We start from the raw sequence: 10,528 nt of genomic DNA, 5'->3' as shown, positions 1-10,528 counted from the left end.
CACCCCAGCATTGCTTGACAACCGATGGTGGTGTGTTTACGTCCCCGTAACTTAACCGTTCGGCAAAAGAGACCGATAGTATAAGTACTAGGCTTCCAAAGAATAAGTCCTGGGGTCGATTTTCTCGACTAAAGGCGGTGCTCCAGCATGGCTGCAGTCAAATGACTAAAACATGTAAAAAAGAGAGACAGCACAACAAAAACTGCAATACTGTAATCTTTCGGTAGATTACATTTCTCAGCTTATGGCATTTGAGAGGTACCGCTGGACCGGTAACGAGAAATTCTTTGACTTCGTGAATGCTCTATCTCACACTATGATGTTCAGGAAAGTGCTTGGTTGTTTTAATGTCTCGCCTCCAAATCACCCACAGTAACCCTACGAGTGTTTTGCGAATGTCTCAAAATCTTTTAGAGTTGAATACTACCAGATACATAATTGAGAGGGTGTGCATGGTTCTAATTCATTATTGGTAACTGGGACACAATAATAGTTACTGCATTTTTGACTTTGAAACCTTTGCAAAATGCATTAAAAACTCTATATCTATTTCTTTACTGCCCACAAGGGGCTAAACATAAAGTGGACAAACAAGGACAGACAAACGGATTAAGTCGATTATATCGACTCCAGTGCGTAACTGGTACTTATTTAATCGGCCCCGAAAGGACAAAAGGCAAAATCAACCTCGGCGGAATTTGAACTCAGAACGTAACGGCAGACGAAATACCTATTTCTTTACTACCCACAAGGGGCTAAACATAGAGTGGACAAACAAAGGGATTAAGTCGATTATATCGACACCAGTGCGTAACTGGTACTTATTTAATCGACCCCAAAAGGATGAAAGGCAAAGTCGACCTCAGCGGAATTTGAACTCAGAACATTGCAGCAGATGAAATACTACTAAGCATTTCGTCCGGCGTGCTAACGTTTCTGCCAGCTCGCCGCCTTATGCATTAAAAACTCTATATCATATTCAGAACGCTATTTCAGAAAATTATCTCCGTTTTCTTTGAGCATGCAAAAGACAAATTCAGGTGGGGTAAAATGAGTAAGATAAAATAAGATAAATTTGAAAGGATTCGTTCTTACACATCAGAAATGTAACGAAAATTTTAAATATTCGGAACAAATGAAAGAAAGTCGTGGAAAAATGGCACACGATATGAAATTAACGAAATGCGACTAAATCTAAAATCTCGACATAAAATATTCTCTATAGCTTCTTCATGAGCTGCTGGAGTGGCTCCCTTCCCTATTATTTAAGTGCCATGCCGTTAAAGAGAAGAAATTATTGAAATTAGTCATTACTTTTTTTTGGCCCAGTTTAGACATCATTTTTTGAAAATTGAAAAACTCCAAATTAGACATTAGTATGAGAGAAAAAAAACTGACTTGGAATTCAACAGAGAAAAGACTATTTATTGTTGAGCACCAAAAATATTTTATTGGCCACCTCAATTACAATTGGATCAAAGTTGAGGAAAAATTTCTTGAAAAAAGAATACCTGTCACCTAACTGTTTCAAACTCTCAACTTCGGTAACAACTATGCTGGCTATACTTTTATTCCCAAAGATGATGCAACCTTACAAAATGATGATGCAATACTTGCAATGTAATGGTTCCAAACAGGTAGGGAAAAAATGAAGAGAAATAAGAAATTACTCATTTTGCCCCAGTAACATTTCTGCCCCTCCCCCACCATCGTATTTGTTTTGTGTTGTTTTTGTTTGTTTTTCGTTTTTTTTGTTGTTTTTTTTTCAATTTTTTTATTGTTTACTTTTGTAAATTATGTTCTTTGGACAAGGATAATGAATGATGTCTGAAACAATATTTAAAAACAAATTAAGATCCTGTTGTTAATTTATACGAATATATATATATAGTTTAATTCGTATGTGTCTATGTAGGTGTGTTTACGTCCGCTGTCTTTGTCTGGGTGTATTTTCGTACACATATGTATATGCGTCGCGTTATCTTTGTATATGTGTGTGAACAAGTCTGTTTGAGTGTGTGTGCGTCCGTGTGTGTGTACGTACTCGGAAGCGAGTGAATTCAAGGGAGCTCACTCCAATAAAACGACCGCCCAGTTTAGTCGCCGATCAGAGCACATGTGAGAAACCACGTTGGTGATTAGACTAAGGGGGTTTCTCCGGCGATTTTACTTGTGTTAAGTTGAGATATTAATGTCACAATGTCTTGGTTATTTGGAATAAAGAAAGATCAACATATTGGGGAAGCACCCCAGTTCCCTTTACCAATGCCACCTTCTTCTTCAGGAGGTTCTGGTGGCAAAGGTGACGATGATTCTGCAAGTTCTTTGAATTCAAAAATGGAAGCCTACCGGTTCGATTCAGCTGCTTTGGAAAGAGCAGCAAAAGCAGCCAAAGACCTGGAATCCTCAAGTAAGAAAAATATTTATGCCTTTTCTTGAAATACTACAATCATATTTGCTATTGTTTCTTTCATCATTTATGATATCGATTAACAATTGCTATTAGAAAATATATGAAGAGTGATGGGTATGTGTGTGTGATTGGACAAGGTTATATTTAATTAACAAATTTTTGTTATTTTGAATTAAATGTAAACGAAATAATATGAAAAATAAATATAGTCGACATGTATCTGATTCATAGACAATGTTATAATGATGACCCTCAAACTAGTTTCATTCGACCCTTTAGTCTAGAAAGCTAATTCCCAGCTTTTCGTGCCCTTCAATAAGTACATGCTAATCATATTATATTCTCAGTATCTCATTATATATAAAATATTCAATATTTCTGAATGGTACATAGCACGTTACTTATTATTACTAGAAATATACCAGATCGAAAGCCAACTATCTGAATTATGTCATAAATTCGTCGTTTTTTTTCTTTTTGTGACCTTGGCTACAAGTTGAACGTCTCATGTTATTTTCTCTATCGGAATCGCTTATTACTAATATCTATATATTATTTGAATTTTAAATACAAAGAATTTATGTAAATATATTACAGTTTTTTAGGGTTTTTTTTTTCTTTTAAAGATAGAAAAATATATAAATACTTGTTAATGACTTTTGTGTGGAAACTTACATAACTACAAGCATTAAACCGGCACCGGTTCATGTGTCGTTTAGAAAACATGTTTGTGATTTGGGACTTTGAAACCAAAACTATTGAACTGTTTCTCGAAAAAGATCGATCGTATTATTTCTTTCTTTAATTATAGAATTATATATATTTCGATGTCCTTGTTTAAAATGTAATTCTCTTCAGCTGGTAAATTATGTTTTTAGGACAATAATTTATAAATTCTAATTATTTGAGGAATGTTATTATGAATATATGATTTAGCTTAATAACCTAAATGTATTATCAAATCATTAAGTATTTTTTTAGAATCAAATATAGATGTCTGATCTTCTATTCACATTGAAATTTTTAAAAATTGCTATTTTAGTAATTTACAAAATACTAACAGCTGATGCAGACAGACAAAAGTACCTCCAATTACTACTTCGGAATTGATTGTAGTAACATTTCTTCAAATCACATCCTACTGTCTTAATAAGAGAACAGTTATCGGATTCTAAACTACTAGAATTTGGATTCAATAATGTAATAATCTGTCAAAGCATTCGTCTTGTACACAGTGTTTCGATGTTCTGCTGCGAACAGCAGACTTTCCGGAACTTGGATTAAGGCTCGTCTGATATGCGTTTAGTTTTACTTTCCTTAAAGATGAAGTAAAAATCTAAAACGAAATGGATGGGACATTTCAAGTGTAGGGTTTCTGATGGAATGGATTTTACATTTACAGTTAGGATTATAAAAGGGTCACATCACATTTTAAGTACATCCCTCACATTCGTGGACTAAACTGTAAAACACACTACAACAAAATCAATGAATGAACGATTTCATGTAACTCTTGGCGGTAGTTCTAAAAAAAAATTTGAGTACCTAGCAACAGTTGTGATAAAGATTTTTGTAAAGTTACGAGTAGAGTATTTTACTAATATTTATTTTATCAATTTTTCGAAAATGTTAAAACAGAAAGTCAACTGCTACAAACTTAATTCAGAAAAATTGCAGCATTAAACTTGATTCTATAACCCAATATACCTCTTCATCTGTTAACAACAGTTAGGATGAAATAAGGGCACAGAGAATAGAATGCAGATCTTGTAGGCATTGTTTACTTACAAGTTGAGGCAAACACACAAATATTAAATCCTTTCCTCGTGTGAATCGTGCCCAACTCACTGCAATATGGATTGGTACAGTAGACCCTGATTTATAAATCTGTCTGGGGAAACGCCTATTTTGCTGCTACTTGTTGACAATTTAAGAAGAAGCAGTGACAATTGGATTTATTAAACAAGAGATTTTATGTGTAAAAATTCCGTCCCAACCCATTATGGATACATTAAGTGGGTGGATTTATTATCAGTGGATGTATAAAGCAGGATCTACTGTATTTAGTAAGATAAACTGAAAGCTGTAGAAAAGAAAACATACATCATATCCAGCTGAGGTCAACTTTGCTTTTTATCCCCTTAGAATGGATAAAAAAAAAAGTCCCAATCCTAGGCATTAGATTGTCAGAACAATTAGAGCACCAAGTGAGAAGCCTTACTCCTGCAATGACAGTGGTGTCAAATTGTATCGGCCCATGACAACAACCTTTCCTTCAGATCAGTATTCTCAGCTAGAGTCCATATGGCTCCTGGAGGTTCATACAACATTTTTAGGGGGTCAATGCTAGCAAAATTGTAAATTGAGGATCCACAGTAGTATTTTAAGGGTCCACGCAGAAAATTTTGCTTTAGGCACATTTATTGTAAGAAACATCTAGGTTTCTCTCTCTAACATTTTACATAGTTTAACATGTTCTCTCAAAGAGTTCTGTTGCAAATCTACATAAGTGAATATGTGAAAGACAAAATAGGCATTTTGAGACCCCTTTTACAAAACTAGTTTTTAAATGAGTCTCATAGGCGCAGATGTGGCTGTGTGGTAAGTAGCTTGCTTACCAACCACATGGTACCTTGGGCATGTGTCTTCTACTATGGCCTTGGGCTGACCAAAGCCTTGTGAATGGATTTGGTAGGTGGAAACTGAAAGAACCCTTGTGTATGTTTGTGTGTCTGTTTGTACCCCCAACATCGCTTGACAACTGATGCTGGTGTGTTTACGTCCCCACAACTTAGTGGTTCGGCAAAAGAGACCAATAGAATAAGTACCAGGGTTTACAGAGAATAAGTCCTGAGGTCAATTTGCTTGACTAAAGGCGGTGCTTCAGCATGGCCGCAGTCAAATGACTGAAACAAGTAAAGAGTAAACCTCACACGGTTATGGGGGCCACCAGAATAAAGGTACTAATCAAAGGGGTCTGTAGGTAAAAAATGGTTGAAAACCATTCCGTTAGATTAACTTCAAAGGTGTGGCAAGTAGAGACTTGTATATATGAGCAGCTGCTTTGTCTTTCTCAAAAAATGATTCTCCAGCCTATACACAAATGTACAGATGCATTGTTAAAATTGAGCAAAGGAGGGTCTACATAATAGCTATCATGTTATGTTTAGATCTTATAACATTATAATGTCTTAGACCATTTATCTGGCAACCTTGGGACCTGAAGTGTACCAGAATTCTGGATTTTCTAGTTTTCTGGAAATGGTCTAAATGTATACTTAAAATATAGAAAATAAACTATGCAAAGTAAAAAGCTAACTAGTATTTAACAGACTCAGATTAATACACTTCTAAAACAGGGTCTGATATTAATCCAATTAAAATTCTTGTAATATATCATATTATATAGTATAATGTTTATTGAATGGAAATTAAATGAAGAAAAATGAAAAACATGATTTTATTTAACAGATACAAATTTATACAGAGAAGCAAGATATGTCAATTCACATGAAAAAGTAAAGAACAAAACTATTTTTAACACTCCATATGCAAAATTAACCACCTTCAAAAACAGGGTCTGTTTACTCAATACAGGGTATTGCACAGTTCTGCACAGCATTCCCAAATTTCTGAAAGCCAGATAACAGATTCAATATTGTATTTAGGTTGTCAGAGCATTTAGTTACTCCATAACATGAACAGTCTGTAGCCATTTAGTATCATTTTGTCTTCAAGTATTTCACGTTTTGTCATCCAATGACATGTTATTACATTATCATCATCATCATCGTTTAACGTCCGTTTTCTGCTAGCACGGGTTGGACGGTTCGGCCGGGCTCTGGGAAGCCAGGGGCTGCACCAGCTCCAGTCTGATCTGGCAGTATTTCTACAGCTGGATGCCCTTCCTAACGCCAACCACTCCACGAGTGTAGTGGGTGCTTTTTATGTGCCACCAGCACAGGTGCCAGGGGAGTCTGGCATCGGCCACGATCGGTTGGTGCTTTTAACGTGCCACCGGCACGGAAGCCAGTCAAGGCGGAGCTGGCATCAGCCACGTTCGGATGGTGCTTTTTATGTGCCGCCGGCACAGAAGCCAGTTGAGGCGGCGCTGGCATCGGCCACGTTTGAATGGTGCTTTTTATGTGCCACCGACACAGAAGCCAGTCGAGGCGGCGCTAGCATCGGCTACGTTCAGATGGTGCTTTTTATATGCCACCGGCACAGGTATCACAACAACTGTTTCCATTGATATTTATTTCAATGTTCATGTACTTGACTCAATAGGTCTCCTCAAGCACAGCGGGATGTTCTGGAATCCAAGGTACTTTGAATGGGCTGGGGCTATGCGGGACTGGTGCAGGAAGCAGCCCGGGTCTTTGCAGTCACAGCATATCTCCAGAGATCTCGGTCCTTCGTCATTGCCTCTGAGAGGCCCAACGCTCTGAGATCATGCTTGACTACCTCATCCCATGTCTTCCTGGATCTACCTCTCCTCCTGATACCTTCAACTGTTTGGAAGCGGCACTTCTTCACACATCTCTCCTCATCCATCCGCAGTACATGACCATACCATCGCAAGCGTCGCTCTTGCACACCACATCTGATGCTTCTTATGTCCAGCATTTCTCTCAGGGTGCTTACCCTCTGTCGTGCGCTCACACTGACATTACACATCCAGCGGATCATGCTAGCTTCATTTCTTTCAAGTCTACACATGTCCTCTGCAGTCACAGCCCATGTTTCACTACCGTGAAGCATGGCAGTTCGCACACATGCATCATACAATCTACCTTTCACTCTGAGCGAGAGACCTTTTGTCGCCAGTAGGGGTAGGAGCTTTCTAAACTTTGCCCAGGCTATTCGTATTCTAGTGGTGACACTCTCTGAGCATCCACCTCCACTATTAACTTGGTCACCCAGGTAGTGGAAACTATCAACTACTTCTAGTTTCTTCCCCTGGAGTGTGATGGAATCTGTTTTCTGAGTATCTGTGGTGTCTATTGTCCTTGTGCATCTGCCGTACATGAAAGCTATCTTATCAGTTAATTTCCCTTTGATGTTGCTGCACCTCTTATGCGTCCATAGCTTACACTGGGTACATATTATGGAGTTTCTGCCTACACCTTTCCTACAGATCGAGCAGGGCCACCTGCCCGAGGGTGTGTGTGCTGAGTTCGCCTTTCTGCTTACTATAACTTTGGTCTTTGCTACATTTACTCTAAGGCCCTTTGATTCTAACCCTTACTTCCACACCCGAAATTTCTTTTCTAGTTCCGGTAGTGATTCTGCTATGAGAGCCAGTACATAATATATTTTTGGTTTTTATATCTATACCCGTTTTTATTTTTCTAGAATTCTCAAGGGAAGCTTTGGATTTGACTAAAATGCAAGAAGCAACGTTGCAAGCAAAGTACCAGAAAGAAATGAAGGTATACTCATTACTTCTATAACATTGGGTTGTCCAGAAAGTTTGTACCGATTTATAGTAGCTTACATTTCAACTTACTTTAGAACATGGTTGAGTCCATAACATAGGATTTGACTACATCTCCATTTAGAGCACAGTTTAAGCTATCTTTTTGTAGAAGAAGGTTTATGTTCCTATAACCTGTGTTAATTCTGTAACCCTTTAAAATGTAAGATAAGAAAGTTCATTTTCAGCACTTGATGCTTTTGGAACCAGACAAAAATTGCTGCAGCTCGACTGGGATGTGTTACCCCTCCCTCCATGTTCACTAGATATTGCTCCTTCAGATTTCCACTTATTTAGGTCTCTGAAGAATAGTCTTAATGGTAAAAATTTCAATTCCTTGGATGACATAAAAAGATACCTTGATGAATGTTTGCCATGAAACCACCACAATTCTGGGAAGAGGGTATTTTTAAGTTAAAGGAAAGATGGAAACGCATTGTGCAACAAAATGGTTCATATTTGGTTGATTAAAAATGTAATGGCAAATATTTAGTGACCTTTTTCTTTCCTTTAAAAATCGGCACAAACTTTCCAGACAACCCAATAGTTATGTTACTTCACTCCTGTGCTAAAGCTGAAAACTGCTTTATTTGTGTAGCAAAGGTGAATGTATGGTACAGCTGTATGTTTTTAGTTAATGTTATTATTAGAGAAGATTGAATGCGTTCTGATGTTGTCTAGCCCTAGGTCAGTGCTGAGCCAGCATACTTATGTTTAAAAGGCATTTCAACTATGACTATCACATCTGTTTGTATATCTAAGACTACATTACCCAATATGTCTTCTTTTTTTATTTTTCAAAGATGGTAAAGTATGTTTTGAGGGAAATTTGGTTACTATTTTTAACAGTTTCGGTGACCAACTAGAGGCTCTTTTGAGTTTCATAAACCAAATGTAGAGCAACTGTTTTGTGTCTACTTTTAATTTACAAACAAAACACAGATCAGGTCAACCAAGAAAGGGAATCCCTCGCATTTCATTGAACAGACTTGTCTTGCTCTGCATGTTTCTTGGTGACCTCACCAGTGCTGGTACCACAAAAAAATTTTTTTTTTAATCACCAAGCATGCTCTGTGATGTTGGCATTAGAATGGGCATCCAGTCATCAAAACCATGCGAAAACAGACATTGGAGCTTGATGCTGACTTCCAACTCATGCCAACATAGGAGTCATATGTTAAATGATGATTTTGATGTGTGCTGGAGAAGCTGGACAGTACATACTGGGTGCAGGCTTGGTTGTGCGGTTAGAAGCTTGTTTCCCAAATATGCGGTCTCAGATTCAGCCCCATATATTATTTAAAATAGTTCTTCAAGTTTCACAGGCTCTTAACGTGAGCCCAACTCCTTCAGGTTGGTATTCCATAGCCTAAAGGAGTTGGGCTCCCATTAGGAGCCTGCAAAACATGAAGTAGCACAGAACCAAATCAAACTATTAAATAATACATGTAACTCCTTCTAAATGTGTTGAGCGCTCCCCTCTTTCATTTGTCCACTCACTCATGTGTGTGTGTTATATATCATCATCATCATCGTTTAACGTCCGTTCTCCATGCTAGCATGGGTTGGACGGTTCGACCGGGGATCTGGGAAGCCAGAAGGCTGCACCAGGCTCCGGTCTTATCTGGCAATGTTTCTACAGCTGGATGCCCTTCCTAACGCCAACCACTCCGTGAGTGTAGTGGGTGCTTTTTACGTGCCACCTGCACTGGTGCCAGGTGAGGCTGGCATCGGCCACGGTCGGATTGGTGCATTTTACATGCCACCTGCACGGAAGCCAGTCGAGGCGGCACTGGCTTCGGCCCCGATTCGGATGGTGCTTTTTACGTGCCACCGACACAGAAGCCAGTCGAGGCAGCGCTGGCTATCATCATTTAATGTCCGTTGTCTATGCTATCATGGGTTGGACAGTTTGACCAGGGTCAGGGAGCTGCACCAGACTCCAGTCTGATTTGGCATGTTTTTTACAGCTGGGTGCTTTTATGTGGTGCCACACAGGTACTTTTATGTGACACCACCACAAGTGCTTTTCGCTACCAGAGGGACCAGTCTTAGCACTTCTGCTGTGGAGTATGGGTCTTCTTGAGTACAGCAAGACGCCAAACATCTCGGTCCTTTGTCATCTCACCTGAAAGGTTCAGCATCTTGAGTTCATCCTTCAGTACTTCATCCCATGTCTTTCTGAGTCCCCCACTTCCACATGTTCTGTCTACTGTGTGAGATTGACACTTCTTTATAGAGCTGTTGGTGTCCATCTGCATCACATGGCCAAACCAGCACAGTCTTCTCTCTTATGCCTAACTTCTGTCTCAGAACACTAGCACTCTGTCGAACATGTACATTTGCTTTACACATCCAGCAGAGCATACCAGCCTCATTCCTTTCTGACCTTTGCATGCCCTCTACATTCAGGGCCCACGTCTCACTATATATCAACTGGCCTCTGTGCCGGTGGCACATAAAAAGCACCATCCGAACGTGGCCGTTGCCAGCGCCGTCTTGGCTGGCTTCCGTGCCGGCGGCACGTTAAAAGCTCCAACTGATCGTGGCCGATGCCGGACCCCCTGGGACCTGTGCAGGTGGCACGTAAAAAGCACCCACTACACTTGCGGAGTGGTTGGCGTTAGGAAGGGCATCCA

General features: G+C 39.2%; 1 protein-coding gene across 1 annotated transcript in view; it reads left to right on the top strand.

Annotated features, from left to right (window-relative positions):
- Positions 1 to 2,074: 2,074 nt before the first annotated feature.
- The window catches only part of LOC115209268 (ATPase family AAA domain-containing protein 3), a 31,905-nt gene continuing 23,451 nt past the window's right edge, over positions 2,075 to 10,528 (top strand). The window contains exons 1-2 of the mRNA XM_029777570.2: positions 2,075 to 2,410; positions 7,769 to 7,845. Coding sequence (XP_029633430.1) covers positions 2,200 to 2,410; positions 7,769 to 7,845 — 288 coding nt within the window. The 5' untranslated portion in view covers positions 2,075 to 2,199. The remainder of the gene's footprint in view (positions 2,411 to 7,768; positions 7,846 to 10,528) is intronic.

This window comes from Octopus sinensis, linkage group LG3 (assembly GCF_006345805.1).
Source record: "Octopus sinensis linkage group LG3, ASM634580v1, whole genome shotgun sequence".
In the NCBI taxonomy this organism is placed as follows: domain Eukaryota; kingdom Metazoa; phylum Mollusca; class Cephalopoda; order Octopoda; family Octopodidae; genus Octopus; species Octopus sinensis.
The sequence above is the reverse complement of the archived record's forward strand: the minus strand, read 5'-3'. Positions and strand labels throughout refer to the sequence as shown.